This window comes from Spodoptera frugiperda, chromosome 22 (genome assembly GCF_023101765.2).
Source record: "Spodoptera frugiperda isolate SF20-4 chromosome 22, AGI-APGP_CSIRO_Sfru_2.0, whole genome shotgun sequence".
NCBI lineage: Eukaryota > Metazoa > Arthropoda > Insecta > Lepidoptera > Noctuidae > Spodoptera > Spodoptera frugiperda.
This window is the reverse complement of record NC_064233.1, coordinates 6,761,635-6,788,227: the sequence shown is the minus strand read 5'-3', so window position 1 is coordinate 6,788,227 and position 26,593 is coordinate 6,761,635. Positions and strand designations below refer to the sequence as shown.

Below are 26,593 nucleotides of genomic sequence, written 5' to 3'. Positions count from 1 at the left end.
AATAAAACTCCATTCAAAACCACCACCACGGTGGAAACCACTTCGGGAGTTTTTGGCCTAATTCAATAGGGGCTACTGTATTTTATACCCTATGCGCCGTAACAAGGTGCGGCTGACAGATTCAGTAACGTTTCGTATCACTCTTGAAAGTTGCTGCGATTTAAAAATTATGCCTTAGTATTTTAACTGTATCACATTCGTATTATGTTAAATCATTCGGAAGTGTAGTTAATTAAATTAAAACCAACCGGAATGTTCTAGTCTTTAAATAAAATCTAATGAAATGAAAAATAAAGTAAAGAGTTATGCGTATAACGTAAAGCCATAGTCGTGTTTAGTGATGGTATGTACGGCTACGATGGATAGGCAGTCGATGTTTTTTTAGAATAAAAAACGAAAATCGTGCGTCGTTAAATTATCACTCTTAAAAAACGTTGAATTATGTGGGTAAATCTACTGTAGACGCGGCTCTCTCTGCCTGAACCACAGTGACTTTATCTGAGCACAAATATGTAGTAGACATTTCCGGCGCCTTTGATAATGCGTGGTGGTACTTAATCTGAAAGATCGTGGTTGCTTTAGTAACATATACAAACTAATATATACTTACATTCTTCACGGTTCTGTAAAACTGAAACCCTGAAACACCTCAGGGCTCGGTCATAAAATATTTATTTTGACAAGTATATACACGTAGTTAGACTGCACAACTAAATAACACACACATTTAATAAAAAAATTAAAGAGAATTAAATGTATGTTGCGAGTATCGATAGCGATAAAAAAAGATTTTTCTAATGTCCATCCCTAAAGAGAGACGTCAACGTCATACTGGCATATCTGTCAGCCGCACCTTGTTACAGCGCATAAGGTATAGTTACCAGATAGCGCTAGTGTGAACGTCTCGTTTCACGTCAAATAGGGCATTAGCTAGTGTCATACCATTGGAGCCCTTCAGTTAAGGACCTTGTCTCGGACCATAGCTCTCAAAATATGCAGGCTGAAGTGGCAATGGGTAGGCCACGTCGCTCGGAGGACTGATGGCCGCTGGGCCAGGAAGGTGACTGAGTGGCGACCGCGGACCGGAAGACGTAACGTGGGCAGACCTCCCACTAGGTGGACCGACGACATTGTCAGAGTGGCGGGGAGCCAGTGGATGCAGGTGGCGGCTTGTCGTTCTACGTGGAGGACTAAGGGGAGGCCTTTGTTCAGCAGTGGACGTCTCTCGGCTGATGATGATGATGTTATCATTGGACGTTCAATATTTCACAGAACAGTGATGGGACAAAAATGCCTCTTGCTACATTTGTGCCATCTGGTGACTAGAAATACGATAGCCCCATAGACTCACCCCCTATTACATGGGACTCATAACATAACTGGTGAAAAGTACTTAGGCGTTCTATTTTATATGGTCACCTCTGCTTATACCTTCGTAGATTACAGACTGCACGCTTGGTGCGTTGGCTGAGCAACCGGCTGCCGCTCAACGTGTAGCGGGTTCGATTCCTGCACGGAGTAACTCTGTGTGATTCACAAATTGTTACTCCGGGTCTGGGTATCATGCGCATATACATGATACTTGTATGTTTGTAAGCGCACCCACGACACAGGAGTAAAGTAAGCGGCGAGCTAGCCTTGCTTACCGTCCACAGACCCGCAGTTACGGTGTCCGGAGATCGTTGCGCGATCTCTGCACCAAGGTATGAAATATTGAGCGCTTATCTTACTTTCTGAGCGCTTATAACCTATCTACACATTTTTACTTCCAAGTATGTAATATCATTGGACAGGGCCGTCTTTTTGTATCTGAGTGCACAATCACATTATAGCATCTCTTATTTGTACTTACTTAACGGGTTAGAAGTCTCGCCCCTATCACATTGTATAAAGCTAAGCGGCCACCTGCGCCTTGGATGACGCGTGGAATAAGGATGGCTATGCGTTGCAGGGACCGGGCGTTCCGTAAACATAGGAGGGATCGCACTGACGAAAACTGGGCGGCATTCAAACTTGCAAGAAATAGGTGTAATCAGATGGTACGCAACGCCAAACGCCGCCACGTTCTTGAAAATATCTCCTCTTCTTCTTCCGCCGATATCTGGAAATTCCTCGGAACTCTAGGTATCGGCAAAACGCAACATTCAGACCTTCCCTGTTCAATTTGCTTAGACGATCTCAATGACCACTTCGCTACAGTACCTACTATGGATCGTCTAGTGAAACAAAACACTATAGCATATATCGAAGGTCTGACGCGTCCTAACATCAGAAACCCCTTCTGCTTCGTTCCAGTTGACTTGTCGGAGGTTGGAAGGATTATCCTTTCAATCAAATCCAAAGCGGTAGGTTGTGACAACATTTCTCGCCACATGATTGTTACTGTATTAGATCACCTCCTACCTGCTTTAACCCATGTCATTAATTTTTCCCTTTTTTCCGGAACATTCCCATCTCTTTGGCGTAGAGCCTTTGTCCGTCCGCTCCCTAAAGTCTCTAGTCCCACTCTTCCGTCCCAATTCCGTCCAATATCCATACTTCCCTTCCTGTCCAAGGTGCTCGAGGCCTGCGTACATAAACAACTTTCGAGTTTCGTATACAGAAATGGACTAATTAGTCCATTACAATCTGGCTTCAGACCAGGCCACAGCACTACTTCAGCCCTCCTTAAAGTGACTGGCGATATTAGAACCGGCTTCGAGAATACCAGAGCCACAGTTCTGGTTTTGGTTGACTTCTCGAATGCCTTCAATATGGTCAGTCACGACATCCTTTTAGCTATCCTATCCCACCTTACGGTCTCTGGCGAGTCACTGGAATGGTTCTCTTCTTATCTTCAGGAGCGTCAGCAGTCGGTCAAACATGGTGACTCAACATCAAATTGGCGCGAATTAAAAGCTGGCGTTCCTCAAGGCGGCATACTTTCACCTCTCTTATTTTCTATCTTTATTAATCTAATCACCTCAGAACTTCAGTGTTCGTACCATCTGTATGCCGACGACTTGCAACTTTACTGTCAGGCCGGCTTTGACGACTTGCCGAGCGCCATCTGCAAAATCAATGATGACTTGTCTGCCATCAGCAGCTGGTCGGCGCGGTTTGGTATCGCAGTGAACCCCAACAAATGCCAGGCGATCATCATCGGAAGCTCCCGGTCTCTGAGTAAGGTTGACATTGCATCCCTGCCGCCTGTTGTCTTCGACGGTGCGATCGTGCCGTTCAGTGGTGATGTCAAGGATCTCGGCTTGCTCATTGACAGCAATTTGAACTGGCATGCACAAGTCACCAGTGTGTGCAAAAAGGTCACCGGATCACTGCGGTCTCTTTATCGCGTTAAAAACTTGCTTCCGTCTACCACCAAGTCAATGCTAGTGCAGACCTTATTGTTCCCTATTATTGATTATGCGGATGTTTGTTATTACGACCTGAATGCAGATCTCCTCAATAAACTGGACCGACTTCTGAATAACTGCATTCGATTCGTTTTCAACCTGCGTAAATATGATCACGTTTCTGCACATCGGTTGCAATTACAGTGGCTGCCCATACGCCAGCGCAGGGAGCAAAGGGCGCTTACCACACTTTACTCCTTCCTCGATTCACCTTCTTCGCCTAGCTATCTATCCTCTCTCTTTCAATACACTTGCGCCAACCACAGCAAATATCTACGCTCTTCTAATAACCGTCTCCTTCAATGTCCTACACATCACACAAAATTTCTTCATTCTTCTTTTTTATCCAATCTATCTTGCTGTGGAACGCGCTCCCCACCGATGTCAGGATGCTGTCTAGTCGTTTGATGTTCAAGCGGAGAGTTCGGGAGCTTCTTCTGAAGAGGTTGTCAGAGTCTTCATCATGATATAAGTAGTATGTATATATTAAGTATATGTAAATAGTATATGTAATGTTATTATGTAGGTTTATTATTTTTCCATATTATTTAAATATATATTGGTATATATTTGTATAAGTAAGTATATTCTATTTTTCCATCTGAGCTTTTCCGTACTTACTTGCTCCATGCACCTACCACTGGTTTCTCATTGCACCACCTAAAGGTTTGGCTGGTAGAAAATGCCTACGGCATTAAGCCCACCTATGTACACATTCATGTGCATGAAGAGTAAAATAAATAAATAAATATAAAGGAGTCTCATTGTCCAGCAGAAGACGGGCTGTTGATATTACAGGCATGTAGTGTCATTAGTGTAGATCAAGTGTGAGAAGGTCATGCTTCGGTACTGCTAGGCCGCCTCGACCGGAGTAATAATGCGGCCTCTCAGAAAACCGGCGTGAACCAACGCTTGCGTTCCGTTGTGTGAATAAGGTTACCGAAGGCCGTAATTGGGCCTTCCCAATCCCTGATTCCCCAATAACCCTTAAATTCCTTACCCCAAAAGGCCGGCAACGCACTTGTAACGCCTCTAGTGTTTCGTGTGTCCATGGGCGGCGGTGATTGCTTACCATCAGATGATCCGTCTACTCGTTTACCGGCTTATACCATAAAAAATATAGGTAAATAAAACAACTTCTTATTATCAAAAGGAATATATTACTAAACACCCAAGTTGTATACACATCAAGAAGATATATGCATCGAAAATCTTACAACTAAGCTTACATCTACCAGATTTCTTAAACGCTACAAGAAAAATTTGAGTCATTTTCTTATTAATATTGATACTACGATCACATCGAGATTCCAAAAATATGTCACTACTTTTATAAAGCATAATTTGGATAGTTAGGGCCTGTTTTATAATATAAAGGTGTTCTAAAAGTATCTGCCACGGCTTTAATGGGAGGTAGTGTTGTGTTTGACCGGAGCTGCGGACTACCTAGCGGGCTTATCGGGGCTCCGGCTCGAAAAGCAGAAGAAGGAACGGGGTGGTTTTTAGTCAGTAAGAGTCTGACACTCCCTCTCGTCTCACTCAAGGCGGGAGAAGTCATTGGATGATTTTCCAAAAAGTGTTGTGTTTGAAGATTACAATAGTGAAGAAATTTCGTACCCTGGACCGGTTAATTCAATTTGAGATTAAGTAGTTGTTACTCTACAAACGAGACGGTGAAAGAGATAGCTCTTTCATAACAAACGCATAATACGTAGATATTTTGTACGAAAAAAAAACTCATAATCATTCATTTATATTTACTACTTCAAACACAACACAACCTCTCATTAAAGCCGTGGCAGATACTTTTAGAACACCTTATATAATTTAGATATTATTTTCTTAACAAAACACACTAAGAGATTTTCTCTTATATCGTCGTGCGTTTATTTACCATCACTTTATATTCATATCACATACATATCACACCCAGACCCAGATCAACAATAATTTGTCGATCTAGGAATCGAACCAGCGACACATTGCACAGCATTTGGCCACAAATTATCCGTCAGTTAGACTGACAGAACCTAATTAGACAATTTGAAACAGGCCCTAAAATGTCAAACAAGAATTTTGAAACTTAAAAAAAAACTTAATTTAGAATATCACAAAAAATATATAACTGTACCATTAGTATAAGTTTCCTTAATTCTGCGTTCTGATTGGTTGGTTTATTCTAGCCGGCCAATCAGAGCGCCGAACTCTCTCTTTTCGTTAACTTTGACCTAAAGCAAACTTGTACTAAGGTTACTGAAGTAATTTCGAATTCTTCATCGTTTGAACACAGCACATAGATCGACTAGTAATCTTATAGAACTAAAAACATAATGTACTTTTCATTTCTACGATTTTTTTTAACCGACTTCCAAAAAAAGGAGATTATCAGTTTCACATATAAGATTCACAAAATACTACCTTACGAGCTAAGATACATGTCATGTTTTTCAATACATCGATTAAGTATACTTATTTACTTATAGATAATAAAGTATGATTATACTTAGACCAAAATCGATGTGAATTGTTTACAAACAAACTGTAGGGACACGAGTAGGTTCAAAGAGTCAGACCACCACAGATGGGGCCCAGTAAGGCTGATGCCCGATTCGGAGCTGCGGACGTAAAAAGTTACCGGGGCTTCGGCTCAAAGGAGAAGGAACGGGGTGGTTTTTAGTCAGTAAGAGTCTGACTCTCTTTTTTATGAACATCAACTAACCTCCAGTAGGGCTCAGGATATTGTAGGGTGACTTGTAATTAGTGAACGATACTTAAACACGTGATTGTACTCATGATTACAAACAACTTTGCCAAAGAAACTATTATTATATACTGATTAGTTTCATTTTTATCACAATAACAAAAACAACAATACCTCATTAGCACGCGCGTGTCAAGTTCCAAAATACGTACTTGCCTTCCAATACCGCGGGCGCCTCGCTGCTACCAGCTGATCACGCGAAAGCAAGCGCGCGCGATATTTAGTTGTTTTGTTATTGTATTAAAAATAAAACTAATGAGTATAATCACGTGTTTAAATATCCTTCACTAATGAAAAGGGGCGCCTATGAGATGCTAGTCTAGGGCGCTTTAACTACTAATAGCACAGAAAAGTGCTATCATTATAATATATCATCATCATTATGATTTGTTATTATTACTATTGTTTTAAAAACAATTCACATCGATCCATTATGTTATAAGCAACACCATCATAGTCAAACTGCTTATAGAAATCTAATACTAACTTCTAATAAATAGGTACAATAAACAAGTACCTTAATACACACAAATATTTCAAATCACAAAGACTGATAGTACATTTTAAAAAATGCCTTTACCAAATACAAACTAGGCCGTCTCTTTGAGCAATACTTTCCAACATTCCAGTATCAATCAGTCTTTCAAAATCCATTATCCTTCATCACAATTTCCAAATAACAACTTTTAGTAATGTACTATCTGTCAGTTATACTTATCAGATACTTATAATATAAAACTAACTTGAAAAAACTAAGTTTTCGTTTTTTGGAATGCTTTTTTTTCATATATGTACCATATTTGGTTCAAACCTTTGGTAATAAAACATTGGAATATAAAGATATGTTAGGTTAGATGACTAATTTTAATTTTAATGTCCGTCTTGTAGATTATTTTAAAACATTAGACACGTATTTTTTATTTTCTTACGGAAACAAATACTTTCGACGATATATTGAATTAAAATATCGCGTAACGTTACTTCTAGGTACGTTTTATACGTAGAAATGACGTATTTGCTTCCATTCCTAAACTTTTATTCGTTTTATCTAAGTATTGTTATCTTATATGACAAAATAAAAAAAAATACGTGTCTAATATTTTTTCATTACTTAACTGACGAACTAAATAGATTTTTAATTTTCATACCCCGTCATCATCCCTATTAAAACAGGGTCATAAAGGGTACGGAATGTCATTATTATCACTTTTATATAATGTCTAAATTACCATGTAAAATATCTAACTCAGGGAAACTTGTTTATGCTTGATAATGCTCGATTTATATTTCAAGATAGCTATAACACAATATTAGTTGGCCCGGCAAACTTCGCATCGCCTCAAACATATGTTTCTCACCTTTTAAACCTTCCTTGGACATCACTACATAGTATAAAACAAAGTCGCTTTTTCTGTCCCCATATCCCTCTGTATGCATAAAGCTTTAAAACTACGCAACAGACTTTGATGCGGTTTTTATTTCATAGATAGAGTAATTCAAGAGGAAGTTTTATATGTATAATACATGCATAATATATCTCAATTGCACCCATGCGAAGCTGGGGCGGGTCGCTAGTCTACAAAAAAGTCAATACCAAATTTAGCCAAATCGGTCCAGCCGTTTTCGAGTTTTAGCGAGACTAACGAACAGTAATTGATTTATATGTATAGAGATATTATAAAGTATATTATGCTGCTTTAAAATAGTACTAAGTACTTTAAGTTAAACTTTTGCGTTTAACGTCCATTTAAGTTTGAGCTCTTTATATCAATACTACCATAAAGTATTATAGAAATAACACACCCAATAAGACGAGAAAAAAATCTACAATTATTATAACCTAACTGCCCTACTCAAGACATTCAATGATTACTTAAACTATTCGTTAGTAAAGATCTTTTTCCAAAACAATTGCTAAGGACTGGGTTAAGTAACCATTAATGGTAAGCGTCCACAGATCCGCATCGTACGCATCGCACGCAACGGATTTTAGTTTGTGTTGTATAGAAACTCATACAACTGCGTCCACTGATCCGCATCGTACGGACCGCATCATCAGCAATGCCTACATGCGATGCGTACCGATGACGTCATACGGAACGCGTACGATGCGGGTCTGTTACCTTTATGATTACTTAAACTATTCCTTAGTAACGATTTTATACCGAAAACAATTGCTAAGGACTGGGTTAAGTAATCATTAAATGACTCTGAGTACGGTGGTAAATCTGACACGTCATTACACCTAAAATATTAAAGATTAATAATCATATAAGTATACGAATTCTATCAAAAAACCTAATTTTATAAATACTGCTTACACACGTGAATTATTTGAAATTATAAGTCCCATGTAATAGGGGGTGAACCTATTGCCATATACGGGACACAATTCCAGACTCCGTGCTACTACTGAGAAATTTTCGAAACACCGAAAAAAGCTCAGTAATACTTTGTCCGACCCGGGAATCGAACCCGAAACCCCTTGTCCGGCAGTCGCACTTACGACTTGCGACACAACGAGGCAGTCTAAATAATACTGTATGTTTATAATATGTCTCCTAACCAAATTCTGTAATGGCGGTCGAATTTAAGAGAGAACTAACCAATTACGTAGTAGATATTATTTATAGTGCACAAATACATATATAGGTTCATTCTTTGTGCACTCACTTTCATAAACAAAAGGGACATTCATTAGAAAAGTACCCTTAGTACGAGTTTGCTTCACGTTAAACGAAAACGAAACGAGACCGCGTTCGCGCTCTGATTGGTTGGTTTTTTCGCACCGGCCAATCAGAGCGCCGAACGCGGTCTCGTTTCGTTTTGATTTGGGCGTCCTGATTGGTTGGTTTTTTCGCACCGACCAATCAGAGCACCGTTTTTGTGTCGTTTTCGTTAAAGCAGACTCGTACTAAGGCTTAACTATGAAGAGAAATTCTTAAATTTCGCTTAGAAACAATGAAAACTGTCCACGAAGCGGCTTCCACATACCTCTCGACTGCGTTGTATGCGCAGGAGCAGGTTTTTGAACTTAGTACTCTCTTGCACCTTCAAGGACAAAAGAAAAAATAAAAAAAAATAGTTTTTTTCTTAAAATCTGAAGGGGATACTATACAATGTGATAGGCGTGGGACTTCTAACCCGTTAAGGCTGAGTACTACATCTAATTTTATCGACAAAAGTCGGGGGTCGAAAGGGTCGAATCCCTTCCCTAAATGTTATGGCTATTTTAATACTTTTTTTACTTTTTTTTATATCAAAGGTTGTATGCGTCGTAGAAACAAAAAAAAACGACAAACGGTAGCTAATAACCTTGGCTAACTAATTCATTACTTTTTTCATGTTTGATAATGTTTTGGTGAGAAAAAAAAAATCATTTCTGAATTATTTTTACCGAAAAAATCGCTATTTTTCAATATTTTCAATTGGGGGTTCAACCTCCCATATTATTTATTTTGTCGATAAAATTAGATGTAGTACTCAGCCTTAACGGGTTAGAAGTCTCACCCCTATCACATTGTATATACGGAATTAATATGTTTTAGTTATGTATGTAAGTTGCTTTAATTGGTTGTCTACCGTTGTAACTTTTGAATTAAATAAATAAATAAATAAGAGATATGTCCACATCTCCACGTTACGGTAAGTACACCTAATTTCACGACAAGATTTTACAACAGCTAAGCATTTACAATCATGCAAACGAAACGAGTATGCAAAATCAGCTCAATCGGTTGAAGATATTTGCGGAACAGACAACCTACTTTTTTAAGGGAGGAAAATCATCCAATGACTTCTCCTGCCTTGAGCGAGGCGAGAGGGAGTGTCAGACTCTTATTGGACTAAAAACCACCACGTCACAAGGAAACTTTCATTAACAGACTGTTACTGCTACGGCGCCGCTGCGACATCGTAACTTCAATGCAGTATCGATTTCAAACTCAGTCTATTCGGTAATTAACCCAACATTGTATTGGGCAGTCTTGCAACTTAATGTCAGCGTGAGTAAACCGATAGCCATAATAATTAATTTAGTATGTCTCATGAAAGTTATAATAGAACTATAGGCAAGAAGACTGTGTTGAAAGATTATACGAACACAGAGAACAGTGCATTTTGATCTCAGGTAATACCTATTGCCTTACCCAGTCGTTTTATCTCACATATTATTTATTATATTACGGTGCTATGATTGGCCGCCCCAAATGTAATAACCAATCAGAGCACCGAACGCACTCTTGTTTCGTTTCACGAATAATAACGTTGAGGCACTGCACCATTCGTGTGTCGCGTTAGCTATCATGACTGCTTCGCAAAAGGAGGAGACGGCAACCCAGCCCCCTCAGTCCGCACCATGGCTTGAACCTAAGCCGGACGCGAAAGATCGCTTTACTGACGGACAGATTGACGGTCTATTTCTATTTTTTGTGGTTGTATATGTAGGTAGTAATGTATGCGATGACTTTGAATCTTGGGGCACGGGAATGCCCCCCGCCAAGACGAGCCAAGCCAAGTGCAAGGGCCTACCTTTTCTCGAAGCGGTTCGTCGTATCAGTATTGCCCATACACAAATTTTGCTTTTTAAAATTTTATATTGTCTTTACTGAATGTACTTAGTGTACATATAATTTAAATCAATTGAGTGAATTGAATAATAATAAAAAATGTTTCATAGTAGTCTTATAGTTGAGTGAGAATGGTTCCAAGATAGAGATTGCTTATTACGAGATTTTGAGTTCGATTACCGGTTTAGGAAAGTGTTGCAGGAAAATGTGCATATTGAAAATTTTCGTTTTGAAATATACCTATCACAGAGTGAATTATTATGCTGGCTTACTCACTTAAATGTTTGACGAGGAACTCGACTAGTTTCCAGCCACGCTAGAGGCTCATATTCATGAGCAGCATTCCGCGACATACGACGCGGCGACTGTCATGCCAGTCGAGTTCCTCGTCAAAACGTTACGTGAGTAAGCCGATAACATAGTAATTAATTTAATATGTCTCACGAAAGTTATAATAAAATTATATCACAGAGTCGATATAGCAAGATTCTCAGTTATTGCCCTATTCTAATTAATTTAGTACTCATGTCTCATACTAAATAGGCCCAGTAATGTACAAAATATTTGCACCTCTGCCTACCCCATCGGGGTAAAGAAGCGTTAGATAAGGTTATGTTAATAATGCATGACAGTTAGTAAAAATAAATAAACAATAATAACCAAATAAGCTTTTCATACTATTTATTAAAACAAAATGAAAATAAAGAAACAAAAATATAACATTTTGGCTTTTTTTTGAGTTTTCTAACCTCAAAATGATCCTATCAATAATAAATTTAGGCCGTTTTGACAAACCAATCCTAAAATATCACTTTGACTAAAGTTACTTTAGACTGACGTAGCACCTAAACTAATCCCCTCTTGTTTCTTGAGGGGGGAAATCATCCTATGACTTCTACCGCCTTGGGCAAGGCGACAGAGTGTCAGACTCTTAGTGACTAAAAACCACCTCATTCTTACTCCTGCTTTTCGAGCCGGAGCCCCGGTAAACCGCTAGGTAGTCCGCGGGAACTAACCCCTAACTTCTACTTATAGTTTGGTAAAAATTAAAGTGACCTTAAACGTCGCCTATCTTAGTTTAGAAGTTTATTAAAATTTAGGAAAGACGGACATTAGTAACTTAAGATTGTACTTAGGAACTTAAAGTTTAAAGACTGACTGACTGACAGACAGACAAATGCAAACAGACTAACATCGATCAACATGACCTGTTAGATAATAAAATTAAGAAAAAAAACAACAAGAATAAAAAATTAAATGGTTTTCAAAAAAACCTTTTTTTACACACCCATACATACCACACACGCAACTAAAAAATATGTCATGTTTTGATAAAACATTAATAAATATTTACAACTAATATATGTACTTACTTACAACTACCATGCATACATAAAAAAATAAGTTAAAAAATAAAATGACTGTTCGTAGTTAAGAAGTTCTATTGAACTGAACTAGATGGCGTTGTTAGATGACGTCATAATGTAAATCGCGGTGTAATGGTAAGCGTCCACAGGTCCGCATCGTACGCATCGCACGCAACGGAATTTAGTTTGTCTTGTATAGAAACTCATACAACTGCGTCCACTGATCCGCATCGTACGGACCGCATCATAAGAAATGCCTACGTGCGATGCGTACCAATGCGTACAAATATCTATTTACACCTGGTTATCTGAGACATTGGGTTAGTGGAATTATGGAATACCTCTATAAGTGATACCAATTTGCAGGTCCCTTGAAGTCTCACTTAACAAGGTTTCACTGTATTTGTGCAAGATTGGGATTTAGATTGGGCCTCCGGTAACCTCACTCACACGTGGTGGTTTGAAGGGGCTTACTCTTGAATCCAATTCCGATCGATCAACATTGATATTGTGAACGGACTCTTGAGTGACAACACGTATTGCGTGATAATTGAATGAACTAAATAGTATTGAGTTTGGCTTTATATTCCGTACTCTGAATGCTATTTTAACAGCTACGATTGGGGTTGTATAGTTTTGACATTGAATAATTATTGAGATATTATTGGATTGAAATTGCATCGATTCCATATTGAGATTGGTTTCAAGAGTAAGCGCGCAGGTCCGGGACCCAATCGTGCCGAAGTATGGTTCTCCCACATAAAAAAATTCGCCGCTAAAAGTAGTCATAGCTTTAAAATATGTACTAGAAACCTAAATCTTCATAGACTTGAATCATCTCAACTTTTTAGGTCACAAATGCGAAACGCTTTGGAGCCTTATTTTATTAGGATTAAAATGCATTTTGGTTATAAACAACACTCCTAATCGGTAGGCAGAGGCATTCGTATTATAGTTACTGTTTCGTTGGTACGTACAACTGTCATACATCAGACAAATTATAAAACTGTCCGAATTTAATATAGCAGACTTTTTAAGGGGTAAATCATCCAATGATTTCTCCCGCCTTGTGCGAGGCGAGTCGGAGCGTTAGACTCTTGCTCTGCTTTTCGAAGCGGAGCCCCGGCAAGCCTGCTAGGTGGTCCGCAGCTCTGGATTTAAGGCTACGATTACAGGTAACTTTTAAAGGCGAAATTGTTCAATAAAACTCTATTGATCCAGAGGATCCCTTAGTTTGATCCCAAAGGGAAAAACTATTCAAACCTAAATATTTTACTGTAATGAGTATAAACTACAGATCATGCAGAGTCAATCTTGGTATTATACACGATCGAAAAGTTAATTTAAATAGAGTTTGGCAAGAAATCTGACTAGACGCGAAGATGACAGTAGAGGATATTTGCAACGTCGCACCTTTTATCCCCAAGGGATAGGCAAAGGTGCACATTACGGCACGTAATGCCGCTATACAATGTACATCCACTTTTCACCATTTGTGTTAAAGTCCCATGTAATAGAAGATGAGCCTATTCCCATATATTGAACACAATTACTACAACGTAGAAATTTTCGAAAATCCGAAAAAGACCAGTAATATGCCCGACTTGGAAATCTACTATCTACTAACCACTTGTCCGGCAAGTCGCACTTACGACCACTCGACCAAAGAGGCAGTCGAGAGTAGTTTGAAATTATTTAATAAAAAGAATAAAACCAATTCGTCCAAATATAATAATGTAGATTGGACGCACAATATAGAAAGCAGTTGAATGCAGGATGCACAAAACAGAAGGAGAAAAAACATTAATATTTATAAAAGCTAATATTTACAAGAATCTAATAATAAACTAAAAATCACTGTTTACACATAAATTAATGGAGAAAAGCTCTACTAATTTCGAGTCACAGAGGGACTCTTCATCATGATCAGCGTGCGCAGAAGCGGCGTCGCGAATCCTACGTATCTGTGACTCGAAACTAGTAGAGCTTTTCATCATTAATTTACGTAACTGCCGTACTCAAAGTCATTTAATGGTTACTTAACCCAGTCCTTAGCAATTGTTTTCAAATACAAAATCACTACTAAGGAATAGTTTAAGTAATCATTAAATATCTCTGAGTGCGACCAGTAAACCGCGATTTTTAACTAAATATTAGAAAAATCGAATAATAATTTGCCCGACCTATAAATAAGTAAAGGTTAATTTCTATAGCTCTTGTAAGTGAAGGTAGCATCGTCGTGAAAGCTATCATCACTATCACTGTCATCTGCCTTGTGATGACGCATCTTCTGATAGTGATCCAAAACCTCAAATTCTTCATCTGATGATACTTCGATCGTCTCGAAATCATACGCTATCCATTTCTGCACCTTACGGTCTGTCGTGAGAGATAACCACTTTTGGGACCTCCGTTTAAACAGCTTCACGAATATACATTGCCCCTTGTTAGTATGAGAGCTTTGCTTTAAATCTACTACGCCGTATAGTTCAATATCAAACCCGTATGATGTGTTGTTGACTTTCGCTGCCATGCTTACACCTCTCTCTTTGATAGTCAAATCGTAATGATCAACGACTAATTGTATTTTCAGAGTAACAGTTGTTGGTGTTTGTGACCATAAAACTTTAGGTTTACAAATGACTTCTGCGGTTTTTTTTACTTCTTCCACTGTAGGTTTTGATATCACTTCTGCGGTTTTTTTTACTTCTTCAACTGTAGGTTTTGCTACATCCACTGTATTCTTTTTTCATCCTCTGTATTTTCAGTTTTTTCGTCCTCTGTATTATTTGTTTTTTCGTCCTCTGTATTTTTTGTTTTTTCGTCCTCTGTATTTTTTGTTTTTTCATTCTCTGTATTATTTACTTTATCCACAGTGTCAGTTGTAACTTCTTCAACAATAGCTTTTGTGGTGACTGCATTGTTTTCTGAGCCCGTAGCATTACTCTCTGTGTCCTCATTTTCGGTTTTTACATTAACACCATCTTCAATCACGTTATCCTCAACCACATCATCATCAACCACATTATCTTCAACCAAATCATCGTCAAACATATCATCGTCATCCTCATCATCCTCAACCGCATAATCATCAACCACTTCATCGTCAGCCTCATCATCGTCACCTAGTTCCTCTTCCTTTGTCCCCTCTGGCATAACATACGTCAGAGGTGAAGCAACATCTTGTTCAGACCACTCCGCATCGGGCAACTCTTTTATACTGACTATTTGAGACAGTGGTGCGGGTAACAGAGCCTCAGGATCCTCAGACACGAAGTCAAAGTCTTCATAAGCCTCATCATCAGAATCCATGACCGGTACATACCGTACAATGTTATTAGGAGACGGCCGTTGGCCTGTGTTACTTAAGAATATAGATCTATCGATATCACTAATCGCTGGTTTAGGTTCATCGTCGTCCGAAGCAGAAGGGGCTTCCACTTCCTTCTCGAATCCTACATCATCTAAAAGTTCTATCTCATCATTTTCTTCTGCCAAATTCTTTTCAATCAACATTTGATTTATTATTATGTCCTCCTCGGAATATGAATCGATTAGAACGACGCCATATTTGTGGCCTTCCGTTACTGTAGGCGTTTCCTTTTTAAAGTACTTCGTGTATAACATTTTATGTTTATCATTCTCATCGAAGCATGAGTTTGTGAAGAAATTTGTCGTGAAATCTGTCCAGTTGTCACCGAATGGTTTGACACCAACCAACCTACATTCAATCGCTTGGAATGGCAATTGATTGATAAATTTCTCAGTGATAGGTAGAATTTTCTTTACAGGAACCTCCCACCATTCCGCTAGGTCAACAAAGAAGCATTTAACTTTTCCATTAGTAACGCTACCCTCTACTCTAGCCCTCTCAAATGTAGTATCATCTGGGTGCTCAGCAAGGACTATATCTCCTTTATCAAGCTCTTTTATAGGTTCAGGATGCTCAGCTACATACAATTTGATATCATTTATGAGTGTAGTGAGACATTTCTCGAATTTTGTATGTCTGACAAAGAATTGATTAGGATCTTCGGCGCTCAAAAACATCACTAATGAGAATACGTCGTCTTCTAAATGAGCCCATCGGCCTTTTGGCAGGGGTTTAGCTGGTTTTGAAACCTTAACACCTGTTTTGTTATCGCCACTAATGACAGCAAAATCACATATGTTCTTCAAGTTATTTATATGATCAGGACTGGGTACGGCGTGCCCATCTAACAGTTCTTGGCGCAGATTATGTTTCACAACCACTTCGTTTAACGAAGACAGATTTTGACAGACTTCCAAGTTTTCTACTAAAACAGTATTTCCTATAACCATAGCTATTTGACCTCTCACAAACACGTCTTCATTTTCTTCAATAAACTTTCTAACATGCTTTTCAGCTAATTGTGAATAAGTAACATCTTTATCTTCAGGTCTTATGTTAGCCAGAGCAACATTAACAATGTGAGTCTCAATCTTTTTCAATTCCTCGGGTAAATGGTACAACGACGTATCAGAAACATATTGGTATATTTCTTCGTCTATCAGTTTAATCAATACATTACTTCCTTTAGAGTTCATAACTTTAATTACTTGGCAGCGAACGAATAGGTTTTGCTTCAGTGTAACCGCACAAATATCTCCTGTTTTTAAAAGTCCGTGAAGTCTTTTATTAGACTCCTTGCTATAGTACATCCCCATTTTAAGGGAAAGTAAGCTATAATTCTGGGGGAATGATATGGTTTGTTTATCTCTAGTTACGTACGATAGGAGCCTAGCGGAGTAGTGAGCAGCTGAGTGATAATTTATAACTTTAAAATTAATAACACCATCTTTGGGCAGCCATTCTTTCGGTGTATCGTACTCTTCGAACATAAGATGTCTATCGTTACAATTCCAATAATTTCCACACTCTCCCAATGTCAAAAGCATTTTGCAAATCGGCACTAAACCTTGGGCTAACAATAAATTCTTCTCTTTTACAACTTTCGAGGTTATTTCGTTCAAATGCGGTGGAACTTCACGCACGCATCTCTTGACAAAATGCATTATTTTTGGCAGAGCCTCAATATTACTGTTATCAAGCAATATTTTAATTTTCACACTACTTTCTTTATCATTGAAAATAGACGAATAATTATCGTTTAACACTGCGAATCTATTGCAGAACATGGAAAATAACTTGGGCAAAGAATACTGTATTAAATAATGAGCGTCAGACACGTTCAAATGAGCCAAATTTCCGTCACAGCAGACTAAAATTGGACCTAGAACTGGCTCTTGGTACTCTTTAAGCGCCTTATCCAAGGCATACAGATCCTCTACTGTCATCGTACTATCACACGAGAATACTACATATTTTAGATTGATCAAAGTATCCGCAATTGTTTTTACTTCATTATCAGACTTACATACAATAACAGTCTTTTTAGATTTATCAATATCTTGTAAGAATTTTATGACAGACGCTACCTTTTTCTCTTCAGCGAGGAACTCGACTGTAGTAGCGGCTTTGGAGTAAAGCACACACTCTTCAAAAGCAGAGATGCAGACTATGGAGTCAGGGGCTTTCTTGGCAAGAGATGCCATGACATCGCACCAAATACGCGACACAGCTACAAATTGGCACTTCCATTCTTTATTTGGCCGCTTCCTAACGATATCTAGTACCTTCATCACGCAGTACTTAATCTCTTTCGTATAGAATCTCGAAATATACTCACAATCGTCAATCACAAAAGTGGAGATATAGTGGAGATCAAGACACAAGTCTTTTTGCATAAGTCGGACAAGCATGGAAGGGGTGCACACGAGAATATCACAACCGTTTAAAAGAGACGTCGTAATGAACAAATCGGAGACACCAGCGTGGCACGCAAAGATTGTTACGTTACGAACGAGAATTTTACACATGAGAAAGACATGGTCCAAAGAACGAGAGGTAGAACAGACGATAATGCACCTTAATTGACATTTGTCTTTAGATTCTTTATAATCACTGGTCAGACGGCAGACGGCTGGTAGATACCCCATGGTGGTACCACTTTTATGGGGGCTCACGACAAAGAAGCTATGGCCGCGTAATATGGACATCCATGAGACCGTCTGCGTCTTCATAGGTCTTGTAATAGACATATCACGAAGCGCCCAATGTATATCGTTACCGAACGGTATATCTCTCAAGTTAGTGATTGGCTGCACCCGATTACCTTTCTTAGTATGCACCATAAGAACTGGAGTGGTCAACTTATCTACGAACACGGAAATGGTACCGTCCAAATTTCTGTACGGATTAACATTCGTTTCTTGTTCGCGTCTACCTACAACTTCAACGTTTTCTACTGGATTTTCATCGGTTTTTTTATAAGTCTCACGTAATTCCTGGTCTAAAACCGACATACCATCATCAAAATCATCGTCACTATCCAACTTAGAAATAACCGGATTAGCTTTCCTTTGTTGTGCCAGAAGTAAGCGTTTACGGTGTAATAATAGTTTTAAAGCTTTATTTTTCTGTCTGTTTGTCTGTGTAGAAGTCTGTGGTTGAGCTATAGCATTATCATTTTGGGCACATCGCATTACAGTTTCTGAGTTAGATATTTCAGAATTTACCTCTGGAGTTGTGTTTGGCCATATATTCGCTTCTTCTGCAGTCCTTCTTCTTTCTTCTATGTCTTCTGAACGAGGTTTAATCATGAACTTGGTATGGGACAGTCCAGCGGGACCGTACGCTATGTTCCTGGCTTCTTGGTCAGGACCCCTCGGGGGTTTTCGAGCTAAAATTGAAAAATTACATTAGCTGATGACATACTTACATACATACCGTCACGCCTTTAATCCCCGAAGGGGTAGGCAGAGGTGCACATTCTGCCACGTAATGCCTCTGTGTACACCCACTTTTCACAATTTATGTTGTAAGTCCCATGTAATAGGTGGTGAGCCTATTGCCATATACCGGGCACATTGCCAGACTCCGTGCTACTACTGAGAATTTTTCTAAAAACCGAAAAAGCCCAGTAATACTTTGCCCGACCCGGGAATCGAACCCGAGACCCCTTGCCCGGCAGTCGCACTTGCAACCACTCGGCCAACGAGGCAGCTGATGATTACTACTAAAAAGACAGACATTTAAGACTTGTTTCACAATGTCTGGATAGCCACTATGTATCCCATAATATTAATTTAAGAATGTAATTTGTATGCACTATCTGTCACATATGTTTATCAGGCACTTATATGAAGGTGATGAAATAGAGTCTTAGAGAAAAGCAATCCATCAAATTCTCAATATTTACAACAAATGGGGATTACAAAAAGCTATGCTTGTAAAATATACAAGTTATGATGTTATTCAATTGCGCCAAAGTAGTTAAAAACTTACCCCCTTCCTAATCTTCCTAATCCCCCAACAACCCGGAAATTCCTAACCCCCAAAAGTCCAGCAAAGCACTTGTAACGCCTCTGGTGTTTTGGGTGTCCATGGGCGGTGGCGATTGCTTACCATCAGGTGATCCGTCTGCTCGATTACCGGCTTATACCATACTTAAAGTGTAATAATTAATAAATTGAAAATAAACACTCACCAGGATTTCTGTTATAACGATTGTAATTTTGGTTGCTGCCATCGTTATTCTGGTTACCACGATAGTTATTTCTGGTGTTCCCATAGTTAGTCTGGGTGACATTGTAGTTACTCGGATTGTTAAGATGATATCTCTGGTTGTTTTGATCACCTTGGTCATCGTGATCGTTAAAAGAGTTACGTTGGAAATCACGGACACCGCTGCTAGAAGAAGATTGGGAGACTTCGGAATTACTGAAACGATCATTCCTGTTATCACGATAATTGTCGTTATTGTTCCTAAAATTCCGATTATTCGCATTCCGAGTATTGCGATAAGGTTTCCTTTCTTCATAGTTTACGTTTGTTTCGTCACTGGAGAAAGTCATATTGCAATCAGGTTCGCTGCTGCGTTTCCTATTTTCTCTTGCTTTCTGCGCTAGCCACTCAAACTTGTTTTTCCAATTGACACTGGGTTGGTTATCTTTGGTAGCCTCAGCGGTAGGTCTGAAACGCCTTATAGTATTGGCTCTACCAGCAGAAACCTCATCGACATCTTTGCAGAGCTTCAAATCGTTCATCTTGTTCCTTAAAACGGTTTCAAGATTTTCATTACCGTGAAGAACCATTTTTCGGTTCCGTATAGACTCCTCTAATTGTTGAGCTTCTTCGAAAACTAATGTTTGCCGTTGCAGAACTAGCAACCATATTTTCTCAGGTATACCTCTGGTCAAGTAACCTTCTTTGAGTTTCTTTAAGACATCGTGCTCGGCAACGTAACCAAGTTTGGTTTTCAGGGTGCTAGTAACGAGCTTCTGATGAAATATATTCTCGTTGATATAAGCAAAGCCAGACTGGACTATTTCGGCGGCTAAATTGGCGGTACTGCCATCTTTTCTGATGATGCATATGTCACCGAATTTGTGTGTGTTGTCGTCGAAGATGGACGATCTGGTGACAAAGGGGATATCATTACTGAAAGACCTTGTGTGTGTGAAATGAAGGGTATATTCTTCACAATGTTTTACTTCACTGTTTGTTAGTGGTGTCCAAATAATTTTATAAAGTAGTTACATATAACTCGGAAACAGTCACTTTGATGTGCCGTTGCTAAGTTTCGAACCTGTATTTTCATGCGTGAGAAGCGAGTGTTTTAAATCAGCAGGCCACCATGTTTTTTTTAAATAAGTGCATTAGTTACTGATATTTAAGTATTACGTCTAGAATATTATTATTAAAAGTCAGGGCAAACTTTAATTCCTTAAAAAAACTAGGAATAAGAAATAGAATCTAAGTATAATATGTAATAAAATACCTATACATATAAAGAAGATTATATTGCTGTATTCAGCAAATTTTTAATTTTAGAATAAAACAGTTTTACAGGGCAATTTTTATCTATATTTATTTAATAAAAAGAAAATTAAGATTAATAGGAAAACAAGCAAGAATCGTCGTGGTATTTAATTAGGTATAAATTAAGGACATTTACGAAAAAAAAAAGTGACAGAAATTACTTACTTTTTATCAATGAAGGTAGGGGAGAACCAGACTTCGTCGGCGTCATGGAAAGACTTGGTCATCGCGACCACGGCCGCCGGCAGCCAGTCCTCACTGACTTCAGTTTTCAACACACAATCCATGTCTATAGTCACATTTTGCGGCAAAACACCATACAACCCGATTTGTTCGAAGGAAAACTGGGATCCCTCCCCTTGTTTTCGAGTTATCACCCAAATCAAATGTGGATTCACATAGTGAACCACATCCACCTTGTAACAATCGGACCCCATCTTGAATCACAATTGTAAAACTTAAAATACAGTTGAACTTCAACAAATAGCACTTTTAACAAATGTAAGCATTTCAAAATGCGGCTGCCGCCGATTGGTGTCAAATTCGAATGAAAATGAAGTTAAGATTCAATTCAACCATTCTTCTCGATACCCGAAGACGCACCGGTGAATAGTGATGCCCCACCCGACTGCCGCAATCGATTTTTTTAGTGTTGCCAAACGATTGAGAGTCAATTATCGTATAAAATGTACATTATTATCGTACAATTTAGCAATACCATGCGAATGGTGTTATTTAGTGAAACTAGATATAATTTGTTAAGAATAATTTAAGAAAATTTACTTATAATTAAATTAATATTTCCTTCAATACGGCAGCGCTATGCCCCCTCTTTGCGGTGCGGGGCGTGGCTTAGCCGTTAAGGCGCTCGGATTGGGTGTTAGGTTTTTATTAGAAAACAAACTTTTAACTGAAGGTTTAATCACTACATAGTAAAGAACGAAGTCGCTTTTTCTGTCCCTATGTGCCTTAGTATGCTTAAATCTTTAAAACTACGCAACGGATTTTGATGCGAGTTTTTTAATAGATATAGTGATACAAGAGGAAGATTTATATGTATAATACATGCATAATATCTCACCATTGCTCCCATACCAAGCTGGAGTGGGTCGCAAGTTTAAAATAATTAGTTCTTAAATATGTATGCAAATAATTTTATCGAAAGTTTGATTAGATTCAAAGGAGATTCCAAAGTATTGGATTATCTTTTTCTTTCTTATTCATTTTTTTACTTTTAATTCGAGGAAGGATTTAAACTTGAAAATTGACGTGATTTCAGTGTATAAAATACATTACATATCGTACATTGTACTTATTTTATGGTACATCTAGGTACGTAATTTACGATTATTAGCACACGTCAGGTAACCCTACAGAACCCACGCCACGCCAAATCAGCAAGGGATTGGTAAACGATTTTCTACATATCATTGTCGATCAATAAAATGCAGTGGAAGCGTTTGCATAAATTAAAACTTGTTAGATACGTTCCATCAAATTGTAATTTGATTTATGGGGTCCATTTCGGCATAACATCCAAGTCTATTCTGTGGACCTCGTAGTGCGTAGTATAGATATTAAATTAACGGAAATTACTTATAAGGCGTAGAAAGGAGTAAACAATAGGAAATATGTATTGTGTATAAGACGTAATAAAAATAAATAATAGTATACAAAATCTACTCATTTTGCAACTATAAAGCGCATAGTTGCAACTATTTGGGTTATTTATCGGACCATTTAGGATGAACCAGATGAATTCCATAATAATATGCTTTCCCTAAGTTCTTTTCATCATTTTTCTCTTTAACTTTGTTAGACCAACTTATGTTACTTAATTTTATTTTCGTATTTTAAATGAAGTGTTATTTATTATTATTTACTATCATCGCACCTCCAGATTGACGGCAGAAAGCAATTACTTTAAGCTGGATATTCCACCTACACTCGTAAAGCATTTCAAGTTTATTAGAACAGTGGAGGGCTGGGATTTTTACCAGAATCTGTGTTTCCTGAAGGGTATACCAACTATGATTCTATCGTAGGCTGCATCTATTACCACCTGGTAGGACGGTTGCCAAACGCCGAAAATTTCCAATTTTAAAAAATACAGCCAGTACTTAGGTGATTTTGAAAAACATAATTGCAGGCATTCCAGGGCATACAATCTTTAATTAATTATTATGTTATCGGCTTACTCAAGTAACTGTTTGACGAGGAACTCGACTAGTTTCAAGCCATGCTAGAGGCTCATATTCATGAGCAGCAGTCCGCGACACACGACTCGGCGATTATAATTATCAGTAGTAGCGCGACAATCGCCGCGTATTTATATTAATATGTCTCACGAAAGTTATAATAAAATTACATCAAACCTTTTTTTATCCTTTCTACGCCTGAAAAGTACTTAGATTTAGTTCATATTTATTTTACAGAAAAAAGAAAGTAGTCCACAGAATGGACTCCAAAGTAGCGCCGCAGTGGACCCATAAATCAGATATTAATTTGATGGAACGTATCTAAAACGTTGTTGATTTATGCAAACGCTTCTACTGGATTTTATTGATCGGCAATGACTAATACTTTATAGTTTATTTTTTTTTACAAATTGTTTGCAGACATGGCGGGGGTTACGGGGGGATGGCAGACGTATGATAATTATACAAATATACATGTAGATGGGATATAACATGAGCTATCGTACTAAACTACGATAATTTGAAACCTTACTTTGAATTGAAGGTGAAAAGAATTCCAGGTGGTTGCGAATCTTTCTCATATTTATTAAACTAACGAAAAAAATATAGTTCTAAGTACCTACTACTGGATCCACAGAATTAATTTAAAAAAGTTATGCTAAAATGGACTCATAAATTAAATTTCAATTAATTATTAGAATCTTTCATATAAATATCGATGTTTGAAAGGCTAAATAGATGTAAACGACATTTTTTGCGATATTATCTTCTGAGTAATTTAATATTTGATAACTAATGTTTGGTTATCCTCTTTTTCCACGAATGTTAGATAATAAGCCACCTATTTGAGTAACATGTCGACGACATTTCCAAATTACGTGTTGCTCAGAGCTGAAGATACGGAATTTTCTTTCCAACCACGTCTTGCACGTGGTATAAAAATAAAATTGGTATCGTACGAAAGTACGGTAATTTCTAACCCTCCACCTGAACAAGTGTGACTGTAAATTTCATAAGTAATTGACCAATCAATATATTATCTAATTCCTGGTATTTAATGAATGGTAGCGGTAATAAGAAATGTATAGTTTATAATGAGAGTGAGCGAGACTTGAATATTAGAGAGGGAGATAGCACAATTTCTAATCAGTTATTTCATTTTTGACAATTACATGACATTGTTTTAATAATTATTTTTTCCATAAATGTTATGGGCAGAGTTTGCGAGTATTATATCTAAGTAGGACACTTTCGAATTACTTATTACCAGAAATTTCTAAATTAATTAACGACGTACCAGTAGACAAGGTATATTTATTCTAAATCGGATAATGATGATAAACGAAGAAAATAAATTCGCAACTTAACGAAACTTTTTTTCGGTACTTAAGTCGAGACTTCTGGCCTTTCCAAAAAGACCAGTGCTTACAAAAACCGTAAATTCGGATTCCATTCGATTTTCGCCGTACCTATCATATCATTCATTCTTGAATTGTCATCACATGAAACGTCAGTTTGTTGACAAGTCGGCAATGATTTCGTGGCTTAAATACAAATTGTGCTAAAAATTAACAAATTTAATCACTTATTTAATGTTATATTTACATTAGAACGTGTGAAAATAAAAGGTTAGTATAGTACTGGGTCATACTAACTTTATATTTGAATGTCAACGAGCGTATTGTAGAAATATTTGCTATTAACAGTTGATGATAATCTACTATGAAGTAAAACTGTTGTTACTTCTGTTTACTTTGAAATAATACGGTTTTTATGGTTCAATAATATATTTTTATTGTTAAATTTCGTTCCCAACGTCATAACACTTCATTTTGATTTGTTATTCTTTTGTTAATTGCGTTTTAAGACAACGTCGCATTCGTGAACTAATATCAATTTTTCAGTTACTTCGTTGCTGTGATACTGCAAAGAGTCTTTATAATATGACGAATATTAGCTTAAGATTAAGTTAAATGTTGACTTGATATAAATCAATACTTTATTAGTGGTTCAAATAAGTAATAATTTTGTGACAAATATAAAACTTACTGTCATTCTTTAAATCTCTTGAATGACTTAAATGTTGCAATATTATATAGTATTATTAATGCAAATGTACCTCAGACTCAGTGTAGAATTAATTTAATTGGTAATCATTGTATTAAAATTATATTTAATTTAATCTATAATATAAAAATAAGTCGGGTTTTCCTCCCTGACGCTATAACTCCAGAACGCACGAACCGATTTCCATAGTTTTGCATTCGTTGGAAAGGTCTCGGGTTCCGTGAGGTTTATAGCAAAGAAAATTCAGGAAAAACAAACATGGTGGCGAAACGGAGTTCGCCAGGTTTAGGTAGTACTGTATATAATATGTAGACATTTCTATGTTATAATATTTTAACTTTACTTGTACAATAACTTCACATGTTTTATAATTGAATATGTAGTTTAAAGTGCATATAATGTATAGCTGGGAGTTTGAATACGAATACAGTGATTTTCAGTCATAATGACTTCACCCATCATCAAACAAAGAACTTGCTGGAAAAAAAGACCATTTCTTCACATTATGGATTCTATATAATAATAATTATTATTGGCTAAATGCTGACCCATTACCAATAAGAAAATCAGTCCTATACCTATAATAAGGAGTGAACCCATCCCATTTATCAATGGTTCCCAACTAGTGGTTGGTAGAAGAAAATAAGGTCAGCAAATTAAAAAAAAAATTACATCAAACAAAGTCAAATTCAAATTCCAATTAAACCATTAATAGGTACTTTTGAAAGATCAACAAAATAACAATACTTGAAGATGAACAGAATCAAAGTTTACGAGTAAGAGAAAATACATCATTACTATGTATAAAACATACCTAGAAATAATGTCACACAATTTCAAATCATACCATATATTATTATTATATTAATTATACTTATATGAATATATTAATTACATAACTCTTTCGAGGATATATGTTTTTTATAATTTTTGATGTGTAAAAATGCTCTTTTGTTGCCTATTTACAGAAAAAATAAAATCATTTCAAAGTATTTGTTTCTGCAAGAAAATAAAAAATATATGTCTAATATTTTTAAATTATCTACAAAACGGACACTAAAGTAAAAATTAGACATCAACCCTATTACTGCACCAACTGTCCAATCAAACTGTATCACTACTAAACTATTCTTATTTTCTTACCTGCATATTGCATACATATGAAATAACTCGGCCGACTGTATGACTGTGTCCAATTGAGATAAATGCTTTTGACTTTGACTTGATAGTTGAATTCTTGATGTAATTGTCACAAGTGGTTTAAATACCTACACTTACTGATTCAGAGAGAAGTGGGTGGTCACATACTTCTCTTCGAATATATTATGTTCTATA

General features: G+C 37.3%; 2 protein-coding genes and 1 long non-coding RNA gene across 3 annotated transcripts in view; 1 reads left to right on the top strand and 2 right to left on the bottom strand.

The window, feature by feature from the left end:
• LOC126912125 (uncharacterized) overlaps nucleotides 1-26,593 on the bottom strand; it is a 161,201-nt gene that overhangs the window by 98,696 nt on the left and 35,912 nt on the right. The gene's annotated exons all lie outside the window — the stretch shown is intronic.
• On the bottom strand, nucleotides 14,670-21,649 carry LOC118279627 (putative ATP-dependent RNA helicase TDRD12). The gene is made up of 3 exons (XM_035599289.2): nucleotides 21,159-21,649; nucleotides 19,660-20,588; nucleotides 14,670-18,852 (listed from the first exon to the last, which is right to left on the bottom strand). The coding sequence occupies exons 1-3, from the start codon at nucleotides 21,428-21,430 to the stop codon at nucleotides 14,816-14,818; spliced, it is 5,238 nt and encodes a 1,745-aa protein (XP_035455182.2). The 5' UTR covers nucleotides 21,431-21,649; the 3' UTR covers nucleotides 14,670-14,815.
• LOC118279635 (dymeclin) overlaps nucleotides 24,670-26,593 on the top strand; it is a 135,701-nt gene continuing 133,777 nt past the window's right edge. The window contains exon 1 of the mRNA XM_050702619.1: nucleotides 24,670-24,819. The gene's annotated coding sequence lies outside the window, so the exon portion shown is untranslated. The remainder of the gene's footprint in view (nucleotides 24,820-26,593) is intronic.